The sequence below is a fragment of the Aquarana catesbeiana genome, linkage group LG05 (genome assembly GCF_042186555.1).
Source record: "Aquarana catesbeiana isolate 2022-GZ linkage group LG05, ASM4218655v1, whole genome shotgun sequence".
Taxonomy (NCBI): Eukaryota; Metazoa; Chordata; class Amphibia; order Anura; family Ranidae; genus Aquarana; species Aquarana catesbeiana.
Window position 1 is genome coordinate 372,685,912 of NC_133328.1, and position 26,805 is coordinate 372,712,716.

General features: G+C 43.0%; 1 protein-coding gene across 1 annotated transcript in view; it reads left to right on the forward strand.

Moving 5' to 3' along the window:
- Positions 1-26,805, forward strand: part of LOC141144883 (valacyclovir hydrolase-like) — a 115,227-nt gene that overhangs the window by 62,886 nt on the left and 25,536 nt on the right. Inside the window, exon 6 of the mRNA XM_073630970.1 lies at positions 12,180-12,303. Coding sequence (XP_073487071.1) covers positions 12,180-12,303 — 124 coding nt within the window. The remainder of the gene's footprint in view (positions 1-12,179; positions 12,304-26,805) is intronic.

Below are 26,805 nucleotides of genomic sequence, written 5' to 3' on the forward strand. Positions count from 1 at the left end.
CCAGCGATGCCTTCCTTGCTGGTTTTGTTGCGATATAAGGGGTTTTTCACCTCCTACAAATTGCGCATATCCCTGTATTTATCTATGAATTGGCCCATGAAATCCGGGTCTTTAAATTGTTTCATTTTTGCTGCAAGACCAAACAAAAGACAAAAACACTAATATCAGGCTAAACTTTCCTAATCTTATCCCAATATAGGCCTTAATCTAGAATCAGTATAGGCCACTCATGTCCCAAGTTAAAATGTTGCCTTCGTTATTACGTTTGTCACTTCTGTTCCTCCTTCCTCCGCTCACAGATCGTACGTACGACACACGCGTGTTAGCTTTATATACATAGTGCATGAGTGAAACTCCGCCCGCGTGGTCTTTCTAGAATATTCCCCGCCCCGTCTCTTTCGTCGCAGTGGGAGATGAACATATTGGAGACACATCAGGTGCATAATAGCAGTGACGAGGAGGAAAGCCCAGAGCAAGAAACATCACGATCCAGGAGGAGATTTAAGGCCTCAAATATGTCCTTTGCAGAGATGGCGGAGATGGTGGACATATTGAAGAGGGCCGACTATGATGGGAATTATGGACCGTACCCAAACCCAAATGTAAGAAAGGCCAAGATGCCATGTCTAAAGTAGTGAGAAGTCTGCGCTGGAATTTTGGGGTACGATGATCCAAGGAGCAATTGAGGAAACTCTGGTCAGACCTAAAATTGAGGGAGCACGATCAGTACAGAAAGATCAAGAGAGTTCTTCTAAAAAGTAAGTAGTTGTCGTGTGTTCCTATGATTGTTATTACTTGCATGCTGCGCCATGTGCTTTTCTTTACTGTTGTACAGTTTTAAATGGCTACTTTCATGTTCGTGGGCACAGTAATCGATCGTAGTAAACATCGTTCGTTTGCCAACTAAATACGATGTTTTTGCCAGATACAGGGTTAACTACATTTGGTCATGATAATTTGTATTAAAAGAAGTTTAGGACATTGTTGTCTAGATGTGTTTGAAACTAGAAGGAATTGCAAACTTGATTCAGTGTAATGTAAGGAGAGGACACTCAGCAGCTGTTTACACATCTGGACTCAGGTGCACTAGTGTGGGACACCAGAACAAACTTTTTTGGTGTCCCACACAGGTGCGCCAGTGGATACTAGGGGTGTCTATATGTGTAAAACTTGTCCAAAAAAGGTAAGTATTCCAGCTTTGGTAAGGGAAAAAATCATGTCTTCAGCTTTGAACTCTGCCAAAACAGACAATTGTACCCCACTTCCAAGCAATGTTTCATATTCCTATTTCTGGCCTCAAATATCTGTGTGCTAAGTATACCTTTTGTTTCATTCTCATAGGGGAGAAAAGACTCGGGACATCAGAGGACACCAAGAAACACCCCCCCCACACACACACACACCGCCTGAAGAAGGGGAACAGAGGACACCACAACCTGAGGATGTGGAGGAAGGAGAGGTAGTTGAGATTGTCACCACAACAGGTGAGTATCTGACACCACAGATTCAGGTAAGAGAGGTATGCCTGCATGTTTATAATACATGTTGTGTATTTTTATATTAGGTGATGTGCAGGTTGTGAAAGAACAATCTCCTCATTTCACCAGTGACAGTGCACAACGGCTTATACAGGACATAATGTGGTGTAGTCGGGATTTAGACCTTATCAAGGAAAAAACCAAGGAGATTGAACAAAGACTGAAGAACATGATTGATGTACTAGGGAGGATATAAATCCAACAAGGACTACACCTTTTTTTTTATTTTTCAAAAAATATATCTAAAATTTTGAATACAGTTTAAAAGCCAAATTTTGAAGATGCACACAGTGTGTCAACATGTGCTATCTGCCATCAGGGGATTTCAATGTACGCGTTTTGTGGGTGCAACCCCTTCCTCGAAACTCTAGTAGGTGAGAGGAAGTGGTTGCACCCTAAAAACAGGTCCTTTGATCCCCCATGATGGGAGATAGCACATGTTGACATTAGGCATGAGATCAGGAGGGAAATCCCCATTTTGATTCACAATTTGTGTGCATCTTCTAAATTTGACATTTACAGGGGTGACATCACCCCATCTGATGAAGGCAAGATCAAGACATTTTGGACACTATAATGTCTGATATTTCCTTAAGTATTTCAATGTTGAACTTCCTGTGTTGTGTATGTTATGTTTTGAAACATGCCTGTTTATGTACCCCAAAAAAATATTCAAGGTAAAACTTTAGGAAACCCAGATTTTTGGATTTTAACCCCTTCCCGCCAAGCGTACGCAGATGTGCATACTCGGATTTCCGGGGTTATACCGGGATGATGCCCGCAGCTGCAGGCATCATCCCGGTACCGTTGTTTAGAGCCGGCGATCGGCTATCCGAGTATAACAACCGATGCGGCTAAAAGCCGCTCCGCTGTTATACCGGAGGAGCGGGAGGGGATGGCCCCCCCTCCCGCCGCTCCTACCGGGCCTCCCGTTCGATCGGGAGGCCCGGTGACTAATCGGCTGCCTCCGGTGGCTGGGGGCGGGCTGGAACGAAGCTGTGGGTGGCTTTGTTCCAGCCTTCTAATAGTAAACGCGGAAGCGACGTCATGACGTCACTTCCCGTTTACGCGGCTGCCAGTGGCGCCGGTTTTAAAAAAATACACAGTATTCAGAATCGCCGTTTTCGGTGATCTGAATACTTTGAAGTGCAAAGGAGGGACCCCCGATCCCTCCATAAAGAGTACCTGTCACCACCTATTACTGTCACAAGGGATGTTTTACATTCATTGTGACAGCAATAAAAGTCATCAAAAATTTTTTTTTTTTTTAAACACAATTTATGAATATATAATTAAATAAAATAAATAAGAAAAAAAAATTTTTAAGCGCCCCCTGTCCGCACGAGCTTGTGCAGCAAAAAAACGCATGTGGAAGTTGCGCCGCATATGTAAACTGTGTTCAAATCACACATGTGAGGTATCGCCACGATCGTCAGAGTGAGAGCAATAATTCTAGCACTAGACCTCCTCTGTAACTCTAACCTGGTAACCGTAAAAAAAATTTAAAGCGTCGCCTATGGAAATTCTTAGGTACTGTAGTTTGTCACCATTCCACGAGTGCGTGCAATTATAAAGCGTGACATGTTTCTTATCTATTTACTCAGCTTAACATCATCTTTCACATACAAAAAAATTGGGGTAACTTTACTGTTACTGGATTTTTAAAATTCATGAAAGTGTCCCTTTTCCCAAAAATTTGCGTTTAAAATACCACTGCACAAATACCGTGTGACATAAAATATTGCAACAATCTCCATTTTATTCTCTAGATTCTCTACTAAAAAAAATATATATAATGTTTGGGGGTTCTGAGTAATTTTCTAGCAAAAAATACGGATTTTAACTTGTAAACACCAAATTTCAAAAATAGGCTTAGTCATGAAAGGGTAAACCAAAAATGTTTTACAACGCACATCTGCATGTGCACGGAGTAAAAGGTTTTATACTCAACAATGTGTGGCTTCTTCTTTCAATGATCAATACCAGTTTTTGTATTAAGTTGGTGTTTACAGTGACAATGGGTGTTATTTAACCCTTTCATGACTAAGCCTATTTTTGAAATTTGGTGTTTACAAGTTAAAATCTGTATTTTTTGCTAGAAAATTACTTAGAGTTCCCAAACATTATATATATTTTTTTAGTAGAAAATCTAGAGAATAAAATGGCGATTGTTGCAATATTTTTTATCACATGGTATTTGTGCAGCGGTGTTTTAAACGCAAATTTTTGGAAAAGTGACACTTTCATGAATTTTAAAAAATCCAAACAGTAAACTAACCCCAATTTTTTTGTATAATGTGAAAGATGATGTTACGCCGAGTAAATAGATACCAAACATGTCACCCTTTATAATTGCACGCACTCGTGGAATGGCGACAAACTACGGTACCTATGAATGTTTACGGTTACCAGGTTTGAGCTACAGAGGAGGTCTAGGGCTAGAATTATTGCCCTCGCTCTGACGAACTCGCCAATACCTCACATGTGTGGTTTGAACACCGCTTACATATGCGGGCGCGACTTCCGTATGCGTTTTCTTTGCTGCGCGAGCTCGCGGGGACAGGGGCACTTTAAAAAAATTTTTTTTTTTTTATTTATTTTATTTATTTTTTTACTTTATAAATTGTGTTTAAAAATTTTTTATTTTTTTTTTACTTTTATTGCTGTCACAAGGAATGTAAACATCCCTTGTGACAGTAATAGGTGGTGACAGGTACTCTTTATGGAGGGATGAGGGGTCTAAAAGACCCCCCCATCCCTCCTTTACACTTCAAAGTATTCAGATCGCCGAAAACGGCGATTCTGAATACTGTGTACTTTTTTAAATTCGGCGCCATTGGCAGCCGAGTAAACGGGAAGTGACGTCATGACGTCGCTTCCGCGTTTACAACGAGAAGGCTGGAACAAAGCCGCTCACAGCTTCGTTCCAGCCCGCCCCCAGCCGCCGAAGGCAGCTGAATGGACACCGGGCCTCCCGATCGCACGGGAGGCCCGGTAACAGCGGCGGGAGGCGGCGGGAGGGGGGGATGTCCCCTCCCGCTCCTCCGGTATAACAACCGAGCGGCTTTTAGCCGCATCTGTTGTTATACTCGGGTAGCCGATCGCCCGCTGTAAACAACGGTACCGGGATGATGCCTGCAGCTGCGGGCATCATCCCGGTATAACCCCGGAAAGCCGAGTACGCATATCTGCGTACGGTCGGCGGGAAGGGGAAAAACCACTTGACACTACAAGTGCACTAGGAGACATCAAAAAGAAACACAAGCAGTAAATGAAAATCAAGATTTTATCTGATAAAATAGAAAATTTATTCAAAATTTGCTGGCATAGCAATGGCCCCCCTACCCGTAAAATATTCAACATATTTTTCACGCACTTCACGGCGCTTTGGGGGGGGGGCAAGCCAGGACGGCCAGCTTCCAGGGCCGTCATTGTTTCATTAAGTCCAGCCTCAGGTCCAACTGAGGCAACATAACTTGGATTAGTTTTTTTTTTTAAAGTTGTGCAGGATGCAGCAAGCTAACACAATGTGATTAAGTTTGTACTCCGCCATATTTATGGCAGTTTTAAATAGATGGAACCGGCTGGCCAGTATCCCAAACGCATTATCCACCACTCTTCTGGCTCTGGCCAGCCGGTAATTAAAAACCCTCTTATCCGGGGTGAGGGTCCTCTGGGGGAATGGTCTCATCACGTGATCACCCAGATCGAATGCCTCATCTGCGACAAACACAAATGGCAGTCCCTCAACGTTCTCTTCCACTGGTGGCAATCCCAAGCCACCACTCTGGAGACATTGATAGAACTCGGTCCGGGCAAAGACTCCACCATCCAACATCCGGCCATTCCTCCCCATGTCCACATAGAGGAACTCATATGTCGCCGACACCACCGCCATCAACACGATACTATGAAACCCCTTATAGTTAAAATAGTATGACCCTGAATGGGGTGGTGGGACGATGTGCTTCCCATCAATTGCCCCTCCACAGTTGGGAAAGTCCCAACGATGGGCAAAGTGGGATGCCACAGTCTGCCATTCCTGTGGCGTTGAAGGAAACTGTGGAGTCAAGCAAAAACATAAAAATTTGTCATTTTGCACATAAACATTGCAAGCAGATTAGACACAAACATTCTTGGCCAACATCAGTATAACATTTTTTTGAAGGAGTATTTCAAGACAAAAATATAAGGTCCACTTATCAGATTCCTCACCCCCTCTGATGGCCCCTTGGAAATATTTTAGGGGGGGGGGTGTTTTGGACAGGTAACCCTCTCCACTTCATTGAGAGCTGAATGCATAAATAATGTGTGTTACTTTGGCCAGCCCCTCCTTACTTACACTATTGGCAGCCCACTGGACAGGTAAGAAGTGTCATAATACAAAAATATAAATACACACTGTACAAATGGAAGCAGATTTTTACATTCTGTAATTAACTATCAAGATAATAGGAGAACCAAACTTTAAACAGTACCATTTGAAAGTATTCAGGCAGGCCCTTTCACTACATGCTTTGGTGAATTCATCCAGAAATATGAACACAAAAGAGGTAGGTATAGTGTGTATGGGTTTGGCAAAGTCAGCAGATAGAGGATTGGTATCGGTTGACTTAGTGGTTGGAGGGAGGGAGGGTTCCAAATCAGTTTGGGACCCCAAAAAAAGCCTCTGGCACTCTGCCTGAATTTAAGGACAACAATAACATTTGGACAAATTTTAGGGGGTGTTTAGGGTAAAGTACTACAATGGAGCTGACAAAATACATTGTTAAGTGACTAAGCTAGGTGTATATGGACCCAGGATAGCATGCTGGGGAGGTTAGTGAAGGCAAATATGCATGAAGGACAAAAAAGAAAATTTAAAAAAATTCCAGCATGCACGAGGATAAAGGGGGCATTCACAGCATATTACAATCATGGTAATTAGGGAGTGATGAAAGAAATACAATACATTAGCAAACATTAAATACATCGAATGTGATGTTAAAGGAGAAAACTTACCTTAATATGGTCCTTCTGCAGGACCTGAATGATGGCAGAACAGGTCTCTGGAATAATGATCCCCAGAGCCTGGGGGGAGATGCCTGTTGAGAACTTGATGTCCTGCAGACTTCTCCCAGTCACCAAGTACCACAACGTGGCGACTAGCCTCTGCTCGGGAGTGATGGCTTGCCGCATGCAGGTATCCTGCCTGCTAATATAAGGGGACAGCAAAGCCAACAAACGGTGAAAAACGAGGTCCGTCACCCGGAGATAATTCCTGAAATCATCAGGGTTATTCTCCTGGATCTCCCGCAGCAAAGGCATGTGAGAAAATTGGTCATGCTGGAGCAACCAATTCTTGGTCCATGAACTCCTCTTCACCCTGTTCATGGACTGGGCTTGTGTCAAAGCAAGAAGCCCAACACCAAACCCCCGCACAGCACGAGCTCTACGACGAGTACGTACCCGCACCATGGCTTCAAAACGGTCGGCTGGTCAGAACGAACTAAACAGAAAGCACTGAAAAACAGCAAGGCCTGAAAGAACGAGCTGAAAATCAGAAACGAGCGGACAAGAATGCACTGACAATCAAATACGGTACTATAAATAGCACGCGCTGACAAACAAATGCGAACTGACTACACGCACTGAAAAGCAGATAAGAACCCACAAGCACAAACTGAAGAAGAGCAATGATATGAAAAGCGAGAATCGTCTCTCACCAAACTTCTACTAACACGAGATAAACACGAGATTATCAGAAGGAGCCCAAAGGGTGGCGCACTGGCTATTGAACTTCCCTTTTATAGTCCCGTAGTACGTGTTGTACGTCACCGCATTCTTGGTGATCGGAATTTGGTGTGACCGTGTGTATGCAAGCTTGAGCGGAATTCCGTCGGAAAAAACATCCAAGGCTTTCCTGACGAGAATTCCGATCGTGTGTACGCGGCATAAAACCATTATTAACAGATACAAACACAGCTAATTTTACAAAATTCCTGCTAAATCCCTACTAAAAATGAAAGCTTAACCTGTATGGAGGTAATAAATAACAAAAAAATAAAATTTTTACATTGCGCCTTTTTGCAAAATGGTTCAAATCGAACGTATGCAAAAATGTAAGTATCCAAATTTCTCTAAAAATCTGAAGATTTTCATTTTTCCCTTACAGCTTTCAGAATTTGTGAACGACCCCCAAAACCATATATTTTCTGAAAGCATATGACCTCTGGAATAAAAAGAAGGTGCTACTGATTTTTCAGGCCCTGCGGTATTTGCGCAAATGTTTATCAAAACAATATTTTCGCTAAAAATACACTAAAACCATAGTGGATTCATACATGGCAAAATGTACAAAATTCCTGCTAAATTCCTAGCAAATATAAACGTTAAAACTGTATAGCCGATCAGCCGCCACAGTTATAATGTGGCAGGTTGGCACAGCTGCGCAAATCGCTGTAGCCGTACGTTGCTTATTTAAGACATCACAGCAGGCCGATGCTTGTGTCCTGCAGGCGCAATGACCGCCAGGCCCCCGCGATCGCTCGTGATAGAGCAAGAAACGGGATCTGTGTGTGTGTGTAAACACACAAATCTCGCTTCTCTCAGGGGAGAGATAACAGATTGTGTGTTCATCTGTCATTGGCCTGAGGAAGGAGCAAGCATGCTCTCACCCTGCACCCGGAAGTGACGTCATCTCCACTCGCCCCTGTGTTCCCTGCTGTTCTCATAGGCTGCGAATGCTGGAATCCATCTGCACGAGCTGTCAACTACACTTCAGAGACATGGGCGTTTCTACAATGTACCCCTACTCATTCACATAGGTAGGGGGGCTGTGATCTTGTTAAAGGGGGGCTTCCAGATTTCCATAAGCCCCCCCCCGCTCGCAGACCCTGACAACCACCACCCAGAGTTGTTGGAAAATGGCCCTTGTCCCTAATACCCCCCCTATCCTGACCTGCTTGGCTGCATGCTCAGATAAGGGTCTGATATGGATTTTGTGGGGACCCCATGCCGTTTTCTTGGGTGTGGGGGGTTCCCCTTAAAATCCATCACTCTATCAGCTTCCTCATACCTTGGAATTCAAGTGCACCAAACACCACTTTTCATTAAAAAAAGTGCATCCAATCACACATTTCCCACTTTCTATTAAATTTGGGTAATTATCCCCCCCCATCATGTCTGGGAGGCCAACAAGGAGAGGCAGACTTTCCCATGCCACTATGAAGGGCCCAGCAGTATCCACGTGGTCCGTCCTCAGGCAGGGCACCTTTGTCTGTTTTGTGATATTGCCCATGCTATTCAGCCACAGCATGTAGAGGATGTGGTGGACTGGCTTACTAAACCATCCACATCCTCTTCTTCTTCTATGACCCAAGCTGACACTAGTGTGCAGTCCACCACAGCTGCAAGAGCGGCTTATTCTGCCACCTTGTCCACAGCTACTCCTGCCATAGCCACAGCATTATATTGTAAAGCGCTGCGTAAACTGTTGGCGCTATATAAACCCTGTATAATAATAATAATAATCATGCATAGAGGAGTCAGCTGAATTATTTGAACACAGCATCAGCCACTTGCTTCTTGAGGATGCACAGACATTACTTGATTCTGATGTTGGTTCTGATGTAGAGGAAGGGAGTAACATGAGCCTACAGAGAGGGGAGAACACTGATAAACAACAAATTGGCAGTCATGTTCCTCCAGCCGCAGCATATTGCCAAGTTGGCTCCAGTGATGGTGACCTCTCAGCAGCCTCCACTGACATGGCTGGTGGTATAGCAAAGGGTGTCACAGTCCTTGTAACACATCTACCAGCAGCACACCACCAGCTGTAGAGTATAGCAGGCAAATTTCTTTGCCCCAGCTGCTACAGTGAAAAACAAAATACACTCTCTGCCACCCACATGCCCAGCGTCTAAATTCCAGCTTGTCCAAATTGCTGGCTTTACAACTCCTGCCTTTCCGTCTGGTGAATTTTGCCCCCTTTCATGAATTTTCAGAATGTGCTGTACCACAATGGCAGGTTCCCAGTCGCAAAAAAGGGAAAGGAAATAAGGGAAAGGACATGGACCTTTTGGCCAGAGTGTCAACTGGTCAGGTCAAATGGTAGGATTTCTGACTCATCCAAAGTGAGGACGGAGTTCACCAATAGGGACCAATAAAGGATTCAATACGGGCAGAGGGTAAGGAAAGATATCCTCAAAAAAAGAGGGTCCATACCCTCAAGAAGAGAGGTGGGAACACAGCGGAGTACTAAGATACGCTTTATTGAAAAATGCACACAAATTAACAATTTGTAAACATTCACAAAAGATGGCAAAAAAAGTTTAAAATGACAATGGTGTCCTTCTAAAAACACACTCCCAGGATGCCAGCCATGCCACTTCCATCCATACAGGACTCTAAACAGGTTAGTGAAGATGACATGTGAGAAGAGGGTCTAGAAGGCTCCTGGGAAACCTACGGGGCACTTGCAACTGAATGCTGTGTGTCTACCTTGGGGACATCCAGGCCCGCTGTATACCCTGTGTCTGCAGCGCTGGTAAAATCTATACCGAACCAGCAATCATGTACATCTTATCCTGACAGTATATCAACTTAACGGATGACACCTACAAACAGGTCTGAAGGGGTCCTGGGAAACCTATGGGACACCTGTAACTGAATGCTAGGTGCCTACCTTGAGAACATCCAGGCCCACTATATGGCCTGTGTCAGCACTATTCAGTGCAAAGGAGGGAGTCTGTGGCGGACCAGCATACATATACAGCAGTGGAACAATTCAAAGCCACTGCTGTCTAGACAACCCATCAATGGGCAACAACATAAGGGCTCAAAACCGAAATGGAGGGGATTCAATGTCAAGATGTATGGCATAGGAATGAATGATGAAAATGCTAGTGGGGCGATCCAAGTGTGGTCCCTAAGTAACAAAGGGCAACTCCAGGCTATTCACATAAATTCATGACACAGCCTGTGATTACATCACTGCTGGTGTCACCCCAGTCTGCAGGGGGGGCCTTTAATCAGGTTCCCAGTCGGTATTTCTTTGCACGTGCAGCCATTCCAGCTCTTTACCATCACGTGGAGTGCAATGTTTTTGGCGTTGTTGGGTAAGACAGTCAGCCGCAAGGTCCACCTTACTGCTGATGTGTGGTCCAGCAAGTATGGTCAGGGACGATAAATTTCGTTCACAGGACAGGTCTCAGTGCTGGAGCTTGTTTTGCTGCCACGTCCCACTGGCCAGAACTTACCCAGTATGCAATTGAGCTGCTGGGCTGCCCTGTATCCAGCGTGCTTTCCAAATGGTCATTCAGTACTGTCAGAGGTTTTGTGATAGATAAAAGAGCGCATCTGTCCACATGTGTCAAAATGAATCAGTCCTGGATTAGCAGCAGCTACCAAGCCCCTGATGCCAATGTCACTGATTAAGTGTTATTGGGATCTCAAATCTCTGCAAGACTGTCTAGGCTGCCTAGCTTTGTGGGTGTTGATTTAATCTTGAAGTCATTTTTTGGTGTAGGTTTCATGGGCACAATTAACACCTAAGCACCAATTTTTCCACACCTGTTTGACAGGTGCATCAAATTTCAATTTTTTTACAGCAAGGCCAATTCTTGCTTTCATCAAGAGTACCTCTAGAAGGTTACAGGCACCACCAACACCCAAAGACCACATTTTCTGCCACTGTGTGACAGGGGCATCAAATTAATTTTTTTTACAGCAAGGCCAATTCTTGCTTTTATCAAGAGTACCTCTATAGGGTTACAGTGTGAAGGCACCACCCAAAGCCCAGTTTTTCTGCACCTGTTACTTCTATCCAAAGTCTGTGAAAGAGACACCAGACTTTATCTAAAAAAAAATTTGTATATAATTTGGCTTCTTCACATAAGGCTTGCTCACTGTGGTGCAAACATTTTGTTATTTCCATCCAAAGTCTGCCAAAGAGAGACCAGAGTTTATCCAAAAAATCTCTAATCGTGTTGCGAGTGCACCCCAAGCCATTGTTTACTAAATAAAGAAAGCTTGCAAGAAAAGTCAATTTAAATGTCATTTTTTTTTCTTTATAAATGTCAGCTTTGCTGCAGCAGGTTCTATACACGGTACAGATGCACCACTTTACAGGCAAACTAAGGGGACCCCCCAGCTTTTATATTTAAAGGAATTTTTTTTATTTTAATTATTTCACTTTCAGCATCATTATCACTGCTCCTTTAAAATCAATCTTTATTACAAGTTTTTTTTTTTGCATTTGTACATGTCCCCCAGGTCAATAGCCAGGCCCCAATACCCTTTTTATGGCCAATAACTTGCATATAAGCTTTGCATATAAGCCATCTCTATTGAAGATAATTTGTTGTGCTGATTATTTAATAATCTGCTCACAGGTTTTTATGGGTATTCTTTCAGTTCTTTGTGATAGCGGAAGATGCATTGTTTTCAGGTGAGAATGAACTCCAAGAGAGGATTATGTTCTTGTCAGAATCACTGCTAGAAGAATTATGTTTGCTGCAGAAGCTTTCTTTTCCGACTTATGTGCCACCTGTCGCTAAATATACATTGTACTAAACTAGATAAATTTTTTTTTGTTTAGCAAATGTTAAAAGAGCCTCCAATACCATCCATAAGACTAAATGCATTTAATTTTTCTTGTAGGTAATATATGTCAGCACTTTCTACCCTTAATTGATTGTCCAACATTAATTATTCATGGTGGTAAAGACCCTCTGCTTCCATCATTTCATCCAGAATATCTTCACCAGCACATTAAAAACTCAAGGTAAGAAATAAGCTTAAGTTCTATACTAAAAATGATTTATTTCACCAAGGGCTTTTGGTACTGACAGATTTCAGTGCGCGGGATCTCCTCCCTCTTGTCATAGGTTCACATATGTGCATGGGTGTTTTGCACTCACGCTGTGGGCACAGCAGCCTATTCATTTTAATGGGATGCTGTACCTATGAGAAACACAGGAAAGGAAATCTCTGATAAAGGAAAGGAGGCGCCAATCCCTATTCACTTTAGCAAGATGATAAAAAAGTAAAATTGTGAAATATGGTGTGCCTGCCCCTTTAAGTGTACAATCAACACTTATGAACTGTGAAAAAAACGTGAAAGTAAGGAACTACACCCCAAAATGCGTAAATGGGTAACTCAAAACCAAATACTTAAAAAAAAAAGGATAAATGCAAGTCTCTTAGGGCCCTTTCACACGCACGTGTCCGTGTACGGGCTCCGCTTTGCTCAGCGGGGATCGCTCCGTCGATACCCGCTGAGCAGGCAGATTATTATTATTATTATTAATCAGAATTTATATAGCGCCAACAGTTTACGCAGTGCTTTACAATATAAAAGGGAGACAATACAGTTATAATACAATAAAATACAAGAGGATTAAGAGGGCCCTGCTCAGAAGAGCTTACAATCTAATAGGGTGGGGCAGGTGGTACAAAAGGTTGTAACTGTGGGGAATGAGCTGGTGGAAGTGGTAGGAGATTAGTTGGAGACGTGATAGGCTTTCCTGAAGAGATGAATTTTCAGGGATCGCCTGAAGGTAGCAAGAGTAGGGGATAGCCGGATAGATGGAGGTAGCGAGTTCCAGAGGATGGGAGAGGCTCTGGAGAAATCCTGGAGACGAGCATGGGAGGAGGAGATGAGAGAGCTTGAAAGCAGGAGGTCTTGAGAGGAGCGTAGAGGTCGATTTAGATGATATTTGGAGACAAGATTAGTGATGTAGCTCGGGGCAGAGTTGTGAATGGCTTTGTACGTTGTAGTTAGTATTTTGAATTTAATTCGCTGGGTGATTGGGAGCCAGTGTAGGGATTGGAGTAGAGGGTTGGCAGACACTGAGCGGTTGGTAAGGTGGATAAGTCTGGCAGCAGCATTCATGATAGACTGAAGAGGGGATAGCCTATGGAGAGGCAGGCCAATGAGAAGGGAGTTGCAATAGTCAAGGCGAGAGATAACAAGGGAGTGAATGAGGAGCTTGGTGGTTTTATTTGTAAAAAAGGGGCGAATTTTAGAGATGTTACGGAGGTGAATTCTACAAACTTTTGACAACGATTGGATTTGAGGCTGAAATTACAAGTCAGAGTCTAGGATTACACCTAGTACCCTGGTGTGAGGGGAGGGACTGATGGTTGCATTGTTGATTTTGATGTAAAAGTCATGGAGGGGGGCACGGGCGGGGGGGAATATTAATAGCTCAGTTTTAGAGAGATTTAGTTTTAGGAAGTGGTGCGACATCCATGCTGATATGTCAGTTAGTAAGTTAGTAATGCGAGAGGAGACTGAAGGAGTGAGGTGAGGAGTAGACAGATAGATTTGGGTGTCATCAGCATATAAGTGGTATTGGAAGCCGTGGGCAGTTATTAAGTGACCGAGGGAGGAGGTGTAGATAGAGAAGAGAAGGGGTCCAAGAACAGAGCCTTGGGGGACCCCCACAGAAAGAGGCAATGGAGAGGAGGAGACAGAGTTGTAGGTGACACTGAAGGAGCGCTGTGATAAATAGGCAGAGAACCAGGATAGAGCAGAATCTCGGAGGCCAAGGGAATGTAGCTTATTGAGAAGGAGCGGGTGGTCAACAGTATCAAAGGCCGCAGAAAGGTCAAGTAGTAGGAGTATGGAGTACTGGCTGTTGGTTTTAGCAGTTAGTAAATCGTTAGTGAGTTTTAGTAAGGCAGTTTCCGTGGAGTGCTGCGAGCGAAAGCCAGACTGTAAGGGGTCAAGAAGGTTATTTTCATTGAGGTGGGAGTTAAGACGGTTGTTGACTAAGCGTTCTAGAAGTTTAGAGGTGAATGGGAGCAATGAGATGGGTCTTAAGTTGTTCAGGTCGGTAGGGTCCAGTGAGGGCTTTTTAAGAATGGGAGTGATCTGCGCATGTTTTAGAGGGGAGGGGAAGATGCCACTAGAGAGGGAGTGATTGAAGATGTGGGTGAGGGAGCATAGGATAGAAGAAGAGGGTGACCGTAGTAGTTGTAAGGGAACAGGATCCAAAGGACAATTGGTTAGGTGGGCATCCGAGAAAATTTTTGTAACCTCTTCCGTAGTAGCCAATTCAAAAGAGGAGAGTGTTGAATGTGCTGCTAGGCAAGGTATGTTGGGTGGGGAAGACGTACGCACAGTGGAGATGTCCTCACGAATTGCATCGATCTTGTCTTTGAAGTGATTGGCAATCTCTTGGGCAGTGAGTGAGTTAGTGGGTAGGGGGGGTGGTAGACGAAGCAGAGAGTTAAAGGCTGAGAAGAGCCGACGGGGACTGGATGACAAGGAATTAATAAGAGAGACAAAGTAGGCTTGTTTGGCAGCATGGAGGCATGAATTGTATTTTAGAAGGGCAGATTTATATAGGGTGAAGTCTTGCAGGCATTTGGTTTTACGCCACAGTCGTTCAAGAGCACGGCAATGTCTCTTGAGATTTTTAGTGTTGTCAGTTTGCCAGGGTTGTAACGGTCGGGGCCTGATTCTGCGTGTGGTTAGAGGAGCAAGTGCATCTAGTGATGATGAGAGTGAACTGTTGTAGACAGAGGTGGCCAGGTCAGGACAGGACAGGGGAGAGATTATGTCATATAGGTGGTCAGTAGCAGAATAGAGAAGAGAAGGGTTAAAGTGGCGAAGGTTTCTACAAGTAATTGTTTGCTGCTTGGAGGGATGGATGGTTGGAGGCAAGGATACAGTGAAAGTAATGAGGTTGTGATCAGATAGAGGAAAGGGGGTGTTGGTGAGGTTGCCAGGGTTGCAGAGATGGGAGAATACAAGGTCAAGGGTATTACCATTGGAGTGAGTGGAAGTATGTGTCCATTGGGTTAGGTCAAAAGATGAGGTTAAATCGAGAAGTTTAGCTGTAGTTGGGCTGTTAACTTTGACAGGAATGTTAAAGTCATCAAGAATAATGGTGGGTATTTCAGAGGAGAGAAAGTAGGGTAGCCAGGCAGCAAAGTCATCAAGAAAGCGTGATACCGGTCCTGGAGGCTTATAAATTGCTGCAATCCTCAGAGAAATGGGAGAAAACAGACGAATACAGTGCATCTCGAAAGAAGAGAGGGATAGAGAGGGAGGGACAGGAAGGACTTGGAAGGTGATTTGTGGGGATAGAAGGAAGCCAACTCCACCTCCTTTCTGTCTGTTGGGTTTGGGGGAGTGAGTCCAATGGAGACCACCATGGGAGAGGGCAGCAGGAGAAGCTGAGTCAAAATTTTGAAGCCAGGTTTCTGTTATGGCGAGTATGTTAAAGCCATGAGAGATGAAGAGGTCATGTACAGATGTTAGCTTGTTACAGATGGAGCAGGCGTTCCAAAGGGCGCATGAGATTGGTGGGGTGCTTTGAGGAAGCAGGGGGATAGAAATTAAACTGAGTGGATTGCGGTGGTTGCCAGAGGGGGAGGGGTATTGGATATGTGGCTTGCATTTGGAAAATGGCGGACCAGGATTAGGAGAAATGTCACCTGAGACTAGAAAAAGGAGGAGGGTGAGGAAGACAAGGTGGGAGTGGGATGTGCATGAGCGCACGTGTCTAATGGCCCTGGAGTTTATGTCAGCATGTGGGTGCAGCAAATGCAGGAGATGATGGGTTCCATAGTAGGGAGAGGGCAGGAGTGAGGGTGATATGTGCATGCTGCAGGGAAGAGAGGAGGGGTAGAGTAAAGATAATTTGAGGATAGAAGACACCAATGTGAGAAGGAAGAGAATAAGGAGCATGTTAGTGGATAGAGAGTGGGAAACGAACCTAATATAAAATAAACGTCAAAGCTGGTTTGCTTGTTGTTTTGCAGAGTGGGGCACAGTTCTTGTTGTTCATGCAGCTTTAGTTATCCTGCTTTCGTTAAACTGCGTTGGTGAAACTGCGCATCACTCGTGACAGAGCCACTCAGGACAGAGCCATGATGTCTGCGCCTTGCCCCTGTCTGCGCCACCCCATAAGCTGCCATAAATTTATAGGGAGACTAATCTGGGATGCATTTCTCAGTTGGTTATTATTGGGTCTGATGTGAGACACCTGAATATGGGAAGGAGATGGCCAGGGCCAGATCAGATACAGACACAGGCTAGGGTCGTAAAGCTAATTACCTCTCTTGATCACTCAAGCCACATGGAGTTGAGAATCAATCACCAGTAATATTGCTATTGCAGTGTGTTTGTTATAGAGCTAGCAGTAAATATGGAAGTTTAAAGATATGGCAGCAGGAGACAATTACCAAAAATATTTCACAGCAAAGTCAGTTCAGTAGGGATGTAAAGATGGGTAGGAGACAATTACCAAAAATATTTCACAGCAAAGTCAGTTCAGTAGGGATGTAAAGATGGATAGGAGACAATTACCAAAAATATTTCACAGCAAAGTCAGTTCAGTAGGGATGTAAAGATGGATAGGAGACCATTACCAAAAATATTTCACAGCAAAGTCAGTTCAGTAGGGATGTAAAGATGGATAGGAGACAATTACCAAAAATATTTCACAGCAAAGTCAGTTCAGTAGGAATGTAAAGATGGATAGGAGACCATTACCAAAAATATTTCACAGCAAAGTCAGTTCAGTAGGGATGTAAAGATGGATAGGAGACCATTACCAAAAATATGTAACAGCAAAGTCAGTTCAGTAGGGATGTAAAGATGGATAGGAGACCATTACCAAAAATATTTCACAGCAAAGTCAGTTCAGTAGGGATGTAAAGATGGATAGGAGACAATTACCAAAAATATTTCACAGCAAAGTCAGTTCAGTAGGGATGTAAAGATGGATAGGAGACCATTACCAAAAATATTTCACAGCAAAGTCAGTTCAGTAGGGATGTAAAGATGGATAGGAGACCATTACCAAAAATATGTAACAGCAAAGTCAGTTCAGTAGGGATGTAAAGATGGATAGGAGACAATTACCAAAAATATTTCACAGCAAAGTCAGTTCAGTAGGGATGTAAAGATGGATAGGAGACAATTACCAAAAATATTTCACAGCAAAGTCAGTTCAGTAGGGATGTAAAGATGCAGGGACTGACCTGTCAGAGCGCCGCTCTCCTCTATGGGGGATCGGATGAAAACGGACCGTAGAGTCCGTTTTTCTTGTCAAAAGATTTTATTGAATATACAACAATCAGCAAAACGTATATGTTGAATAATCACATATGAACAGATAGAGTCTAATTTTGCTATTGCATAGGAAAATTAAAGATAAGTAGAAAAAAAAATAAACAAGACAAAACAAATCATATGCAAAAATTACATTGTACATATAAAGGAATTAGTGTGGGGAGTCTAAAGACTGTAAGTTTGGCTGATTAATTCAGCAATATCTAAAGCTAAAGATTTAAGATATACAATGAGAACAATTCACTACATTATAAAAAGAACAATGACCTTAAATAGTACCATGTTCACAAGCAATAGAGAAAAAAAAAAGGTAGGGGACAGAAAAGAAGAGAGTAGGAAGAAACCGGAATATAAAAGAAGAGAGAGGAGAGGAAGAGAAGGAGTTCACCAGATTGGTCCGAGAGCCATATGGAAATGAGTAAAGATTAAGACCAGTCAATTTTAACCACTACCATGGCAATAGGACTTTTTCATCCATAGATGATGCGGTGAAAAATGTAATCCATGAGTTCCATATTTTCTCAAAATTTGGTATAAGATTATTTTCTATAGCAGCCATTTTAGAGTGAATCATGAAATTATTCATTCTATTTTTTTTCTCTCAGCCACTCCTAGTGAAGGGGATTTCCAGGCTTTCGCAATTGTTTGTCTAGCGGCTCTCAGTAATTGGATCAACAGCTTAAATTGTATATGTGTTAGGTATACCAGTTTTAAGTTGAGCAAAGCCATGTTGGTATCAGGGTGAATTTTAAATTTGAACATTTCAGAGGCTATGCCAAAAATTTTCTTCCAAAAGATCTGGGCTACCGGGCAGGTCCACCAGACATGCAAATGTGTGCCCAGGTCTGGGCAGCCACGAAAGCAAAGAGTTGAGTAAGTTGGAACATATTTTGCGATTCTAAAAGGTACTAAGTACCATCGAGTCAGAACTTTGTAATTTGTTTCCATCGCTAAAATATTATCAGAAGATGTTTTACTGGCCAGCCAGATACTTGACCATTCCATAACCTCAAGAGTTCGTCCTAGGTCCTCCTCCCTTTTCTGAACATAGGATGGTTTATCTACAGTGGGGACGGAAAGTATTCAGACCCCCTTAAATTTTTCACTCTTGGTTATATTGCAGCCGTTTGCTAAAATCATTTAAATTAATTTTGTTTCCTCATTAATGTACACACAGCGCCCCATATTGACAGAAAAACACAGAATTGTTGACATTTTTGCAGATTTATTAAAAAAGAAAAACTGAAATATCACATGGTCCTAAGTATTCAGACCCTTTGCTATGACACTCATATATTTAACTCAGGTGCTGTCCATTTCTTCTGATCATCCTTGAGATGGTTCTACACCTTCATTTGAGTCCAGCTGTGTTTGATTATACTGATTGGACTTGATTAGGAAAGCCACACACCTGTCTATATAAGACCTTACAGCTCACAGTGCATGTCAGAGCAAATGAGAATGGAGAGGATCTGCAAGGTGGAATGGCAGAGGATCCCCAAATCCAGGTGTGAAAAGCTTGTTGCATCTTTCCCAAAAAGACTCATGGCTGTATTAGATCAAAAGGGTGCTTCTACTAAATACTGAGCAAAGGGTCTGAATACTTAGGACCATGTGATATTTCAGTTTTTCTTTTTTAATAAATCTGCAAAAATGTCAACAATTCTGTGTTTTTCTGTCAATATGGGGTGCTGTGTGTACATTAATGAGGAAAAAAAATGAACTTAAATGATTTTAGCAAATGGCTGCAATATAACAAAGAGTGAAAAATGTAAAAATGTAAAATACTTTCCGTCCCCACTGTATATTAATATTAGTCAGTAAATGGGAGTAGATAGAAGAAATTTGTTTCTTGGCATGTGGATCTTTTATACAAGTGGATTCAAACTTAGTAAATTGGTGTAAAGAAGTGTCTGTATTTGTGAAAGGTGTGAAAAAATGTTTGATCTGAAGGTATCGGAATGTTTATGATTGAGGTATTCCGAATGTTTCACGTAATTCTGGAAATGGGATAATGTTGGAAGGTGTGATGAATTTATGTAGTCTCGAGATTTCCATGGAGTCCCATATTTTAAACGATTTTGGGGAAACCCATGTTGGGTAAAAGGCCGGGTTTTTGAGGAAGGAGAGGGTTATTTGAGACCGATAGAGGGTTACATTCAGCCGCCTCTATCATTACCCAGAGGGGTGTGTCATGAGTTGTGTGATACTTAATTAAACTTGCCTTATGTGCAGCTTTATAGTATGCTGCAAAGTTGGGGAAGCCCAGGCCACCAGAAGATTTGGGGAGGTATAAAGTATGTATAGGAATTCGTGGTTTTGTGCATCCCCATACAAATTTTTTCATTCTATTTTGAATTAGTTGTAAAAAATAAGCCGGAATTGGAATCGGGAGAACGCTAAACAGATATAATAATTTAGGATCGACATTTTAATAGTATTAATCCTGCCAAACCAAGATAGTCTAAGGAAAGACCATTGTTTCATCAAATTTGTTATGTGTTTTAGAATGGGTGGATAGTTAGCTGAGAAGAGATCAGAGATGGATGCTGTTAAATGTATGCCCAGATATGGGATTGTTTTCTCTGCCCAAGTGAAAGGGAGTGCCGACCTTACTATTTCTTTGTCTCTATCAGACAGGGATATATTCAGGGCTAAACATTTTTTGGGATTAATTATCAGTCCCGAAATATTGGCAAATGTATTAAGAATAGGTAAGAAATTGGGGCCTGATATCTGAGGAGAAGATAAAAATAGTAAAATATCATCTGCGAACAGGCTGAGTTTGTGATTGTAGCCTAATAATTCTATACCCGTTATTGTTGGATTTAGTCTAATAAATTGGGCAAGAGGTTCTATAAGAATGAGTAAAAGGGGGGATAAAGGGCATCCCTGACGCGTGCCTCTTTCAATTTTAAATGGGTCTGATTTATAGCCTGCATATTTTATGTATGCTTGAGGACTATTATGAAGTGCGGCTATCCATTTGATAAAATGAGATCCAAAACCCCATTTCTGTAAAGTATGATAAAGATAGGTCCAAGACACTGAGTCAAAGGCTTTCCTAATATCCCATGAGAGGAAACATGAGGGAATACGTCAGGTCTTGGCAATGTGTGCCAATAGAAGTGCTCTGCGTACATTGTCTCGCGCTTGACGATTAGGCATAAAACCTACCTAATCTCTATGGATAAGGTTACCTATCATTTTATTAAGTCGAGTTGCCAAGATTTTTGCTAATATATTTATATCCTAAGTTTAAGAGAGATATGGGGCGATAATTATTTTAAGATGTGTGATCAGCATTAGGTTTGGGTATCATACAGATAACTGCCATAAGCGACTCTTGTCTAAATGATTTACCTTTTAGTATTGTATTATAAGCTTTGGTAAGTAGTGGGGATAAGATTTCTGCAAATGTGCGGTAATATAAAGCTGAAAAGCCATCCGGGCCAGGTCTTTTGTTTAACTTTAGTTCTTTGATTGTGAAACTTACTTCTTCTGATGAAATGGGTTCTTCAAGAAGAGCTTGTTGGGCGTGTGTTAACTCTGGGAGTTTGATTTGAGAAAAGAAGGCTTCCGCCTCTACTGGATTAAAATAATTTGTTGCCGAATATAAGGATGCTAAGTGGGATCTAAATTTGTGAACTATTTTAACAGGGTTGCATTTTTAATTATCTTTGGATATTTTGAGTCTTATTGGTTTTGTTTGTTTAAATTGGGAGTTAAGGGCTCGTGATAGAAATGTGTTTGGCTTGTTGGACTTCATATAAAAGGCATGCCTAGATTGGCGTAAAGATTTATCTGCATTTTCTGTGAGGAATAGGTCATATTCTAGGCGTGCTTTTTCTAGACGGGCTTTAGAAGGCAAGGAGGGGTTATCTTGAAAATTTTAAAAGGAATTATTATATTCCAATTCAAGCTTTCGTGCCAGATTTTTACTTTCTCTCTTGAACAATGCAGATTGTTTTTGTAGTATACCTCTTAGCACTGGTTTATGGGCTTCCCAGAAGGTTAACGGAGATATTTCAGGGCATGTATTATATAACAAATATTCTTTTAAGGCTTGTTCGACCTGGATACAGTGAGATGGATTTTTGAGCAGAATATTGGGAAGGTACCAGGTACGATCATGGGATTTGGGAATGGCGGAGGCTATACTGGTAAAAAACGCATTGTGATCTGATCATGGTATTAGGATTATATTTGAATTGAGAATCTCCGGAATCATGCCTATGGTTAAAAATATATGGTCAATGCATGAAAGAGTTTGATGTGGGTTAGAATAATATGTATAACCTCTCTTAACCGGGTTAGTTTCCCTCCAAGAGTCAAAGTTGTACCTCAAAAGAAGCTGTGAAAAGGATTGATTAAATGGACTTCTCGTGGGCGTGTAGGGGGTTTTATCCAAGAATGGTAAAAGAACCTGATTTGAATCTCCGCACATTACAAATTCACAAATCCCATATTAATGTAACTGATGAAGGGTGGGGAAAGATAAATTCTTTTTCCTAATTTAAACTCAAAGATAGCAGAAGAGCTAACTAGCGACTGTTATATACAAGTAGAAGTATTGAACACGTTAGACCATAATTTAAGCTAATAAAGAGGTGAAAGATAGAAATGGATTAGAGTTGAATAAATAACTAAACTGATAGAAAACTGGTCTATCAGGGGCTGTTTGATTGGAGGGGGTATCCTCTCATGTCATATTTTTTTTTTTTTTTTTTTTTTTAATAGTAAATGAGATTTCACAAGTTTGGGTGTGAAGTGATAAGGCTTAAATACTTAAACATGTTTCTGTTTGAACTAAGATTTAACAATTAACTGTTAATACTAAAGGGTCCTTTAGGAAATGTTATAATTTCAGAACATAAAGGAAAATCCGTTAAATATGCCATTAATGGCTATGGCTCATGTATTCAGTGTTAATACTCAAAATATATGAGAAAAGGATTATGAAGTCCAAATGGGGTCTATGTGACACCGTCTCTTATTATCAGTCCATAGAGTCTTCCTGTTCCAGCGGAGGGGAGGCAATACGGCTCCTCTTGTTAGCCTGATGGTTTTCAGGAGTGTTGGATGTAGATCTTCTATGGGTAAGGTTAGTAGATTGTGATTTATCTACTAGGTGTAGATCTTGTAAAGCCAGCTGCAATTCTTCAGGAGATCTGCAGGTAAATCTAGAACCTTAATGTGTGAATCTGATGGAGAACGGGAATCCCCATTGGTAAATGATATGGTGATTCTGTAGTACTGTCAATTGGGGCTTCATCGATCGCCTCTTATTGATGGTCAGCTGGGACAGGTCAGTAAATAACTGATAGTCATGACCTTGAAAGGATAGGTTATGATTTTCTCTGGCTGCTGACATCAATTGTTACTTTGTGCGATAGTAATGAAGTTTCGCTATGATATCGCGTGGAGGGCCATCTATTTTCTTTGGCGCCAATGCTCGGTGGACCCTATCCATCTCTAGGCACTCAATAGGTATTGTCAGTTGTAGCTCCTGAAATGGGGCTGTTATCGTCGAAGTTAAATCAGTTACCGTCTCAGGAATTCCTCTAATACGAATGTTTGAACGCCTGGCCCTATTCTCATAATCTTCTAATCTGGATTGAAGTGTGAAATTCTCCTCTTTAAGGTTTTCTATTTCTTTCATAGTATCTTGTACAGAAAGTTTCATTTCTTCAAATTTATTTTCCAATACATCAGTATGTGTGCCCAGTTCTCTAATTTCGTTTGTGAGGCTACTTGTAATATGTTCTGCTGTTTGTTTCTCTCAAATTGTTTCAAAGGCACAGGTGAAGCAGATACATTCTTTAAAGAATCTTGTGAGGGGAAAAGTTCTATGTCAGAATCATCTGGTGATGTTATCTGTACAGAAGGCTGCTTTTCCTTGTGTGAGCGCTCTGAGGCGTTCTGTGAGGTAATCTGTGAGGCAGAGGCTGATGCCGCTCTGGCTGCAGCCCGTGACTGAGACTCCTTCTTGGAGGACGTTTTAAACTTGTTTCTGCCACCTCCTAGCACCATTTTACCTGAGTCAGTTTAGTCCCCGGGGTCACAGGAATAAGCCCAAGGTAGTTGTGGAAGTTACACCGGCAGGTTCAGGCTGTATGGTGGGTTTTCCCTCAGTCACGGAGCAGAGCTCTAATGGGACATTACTGCCCAGTTAGACTCCACGCATGCGCCCCCATAGAGTCCATTTTCATCTGATCCGCAGACGGATGGAAAAGTAGGGTTTTCCTCCGTCATCAGAAATGGAGCATAGCGGAGACTGATATTGGCGGATGTTCATCCGCTGACATCCGCTATCCCATAGAGATACATGTATATCCGTTTTTCATCCGAAAACGGATGGATGAAAAACGGACATATGGTCCGACCGTGTGAAAGGGACCTTAAACTCAAAAATCAAAGTCCATTCAAATTTGACACAGTAGACTATATTATCCCAATACCGTGCAAGCGTAATATACTTTTGACTCTTCTTTATTCTTCCTATCTTGGTGCATACACCACCACGTGTGATTAGATTGTAAACTCACTCCAAATTAATGACTTCTTGTCACAAGAAGGTCAATAAGCGCTTACAGTATTCCAACAATTGCAGATATAGAATGAAACTGGCAGTTCCCCAGCAGCTCTCAATGGTTCTGAGACTGTATATAGACTTCTACTTCATAAGCAATCAGTGACATATACCAAAAGGAAAGGGTAGTGCAGTATTTTTATTGATAAAATGAACACACAGAAACTAATGTATAGTTCACTCACATTTTATAGTGCCATAATCGGCACCAATATAGGCAGCCTTTGGTATGTGAAGATATGACTGCTCCAGGGGCGTAACAAGAGCATTTGGCACCCAGGGCGGATCCTATATCTGATACTGCGGCACGAAACCTGGAAGAATCCTCCTCCCTCTGGTGGTAAGGCCACTCCTCATCCTCTGTAAAATTGGCGTAAACGCCAAAGATGCCGCATGCGTGACTTTTGGTGCGCTTTTAGAAAATGCAGGAAAAAATGCACAACCTAATAGAAATTTATAGGACTGCAGCTATAACTGCGGGTAAAATGTAAGAAGACCCCCTTTACATAACACAGCCCCCACACCTCTGGACCCCTTCACATTACACAGCCCCCGCACCTCTGGACCCCTTTCCATTACACAGCTCTGCACCCCTTTACATTACACAGCCCCCGCACCTCTGGACCCCTTTACATTACACAGCCCCCGCACCTCTGGACCCTTTTACATTACACAGCCCCCACACCTCTGGACCCCTTTACATTACACAGCTCTGTGCCCCTTTACATTACACTCCCGCACCTCTGGACCCCTTTACATTACACAGCCCCCCGCACCTCTGGACCCCTTTACATTACACAGCCCCCACACCTCTGGACCCCTTTACATTACACAGCTCCTCACCTCTAGACCCCTTTACATTACACAGCCCTCACATCTCTGGACCTCTTTACATTACACAGCTCTGCACCCCTTTACATTACACAGCCTCCGCACCCCTGGACCCCTTTACATTACACAACCCCCACACCTCTGGACCCCTTTATATTACACAGCCCCCGCACCTCTGGACCCCTTTACATTACACAGCCTCCGCACCTCTGGACCCCTTTACTTTACCCAGCTCCCGCACCTCTGGACCCTTTTACATTACACAGCCCTGCACCTCTGGACCCCTTTACATTACACAGCTCTGCACCCCTTTACATTGCACAGCCCCCGCACCTCTGGACCCCTTTAAATTACACAGCCCCCGCACCTCTGGACCCCTTTACATTACACAGCTCTGCACCCCTTTACATTACACAGCCCCCGTAACTCTGGACCCCTTTTACATTACACAGTCCCCGCAGCTCTGGACCCCTTTACATTACACAGCTCTGCACCCCTTTACATTACACAGCCCCCACACCTCTGGACCCCTTTACATTACACAGCCCTCGCACCTCTGGACCCCTTTACATTACATAGCCTCCACACTTCTGGACCCCTTTACATTATACAGCTCCGCACCCCTGGACCCCTTTACACATAGCCCCCACACCTCTGGACCCCTTTACATTACACAGCCCCCCACACCTCTGGACCCCTTTACATTACACAGCCATCCACACTTCTGGACCCCTTTGCATTAAACAGCCCCTACCCCCCACAGCTCTGCCCCTTCCTACCTTATTAGGAGTAAGAAGCAGGCGGCAGAACAGGAGAGAGAAACAGGCACAGCAGCGCTGAAAAGACAGCGGGAGCTGCCAGAGTTAACTTTCCAAGTTAACCAGCAAATGATTGGGTGCTAGGTGGTTCTAGCACCAATCACCTGCTGGTTAACTTGGAAAGTTAACTCTGGCAGCTCTCACTGTATCCAGCGCTGCTGTTTCTGTCGCTCGTTCTGCCTCCTGCTCTCTGCTCTCCTGTGTTAGTGAGTCACGGAGGCAATCCGGCAGCTGGCCCTGGGTGTCACCCCTAAGCGGCACAAGCCTGACACCCCTCCCCAATGTGTGGCACTTGGGGCGGACTGCCCACTGGACTACACGCCACTGGACTGCTCCACTGCTCCGTACCTTAGAGCCAGTGTGCACTCCATGGACTGGAAGTCCTACCCCAGAAATGACATCTCTGGAACGCGGATTCACATATTTGAGCTGTAGTGCCTTGGTCTCACGGTTTTTTCAAAGACATCCCTGGCCCATTTTTAAAAACATACCTCATGAAACCACAGGGTGCTGGTGCTGCTCAAGAATTAATGGCACCTCTGCACATCTGCTAAATAGTATTTCTGTGCTGGTCGGGAATGCACCCTATTATGCATGCGTTCCTGGTCCACATATATGTGAAGCAGAATCGTAACAAGAACGTTCAGGGTCTTGGTGCAAGATTCCCACTGGTCATGGGACCCTTTCCAGGGCCCTTTCCTCCCATTCACAAGGCCCTTTAATATGGTCCTGCAGTGGGACCATTTCACATGTTCTGCAGCGACCACCTTTCTGCCATCTTGGGGCGGAACGCCAAGGCCCAGTCGCAAGTGTGATCTTTGTGACCCTGGTAGATCTGCCACTAACTCATATTATCTCTCTATAATAATCAGCAAACAGGAGGTGCCCAGTGATTTTCATGCATATCTGATTGATGTCCCTGTAGTCGAGCTACTTGTAGGTGTATATATCTGG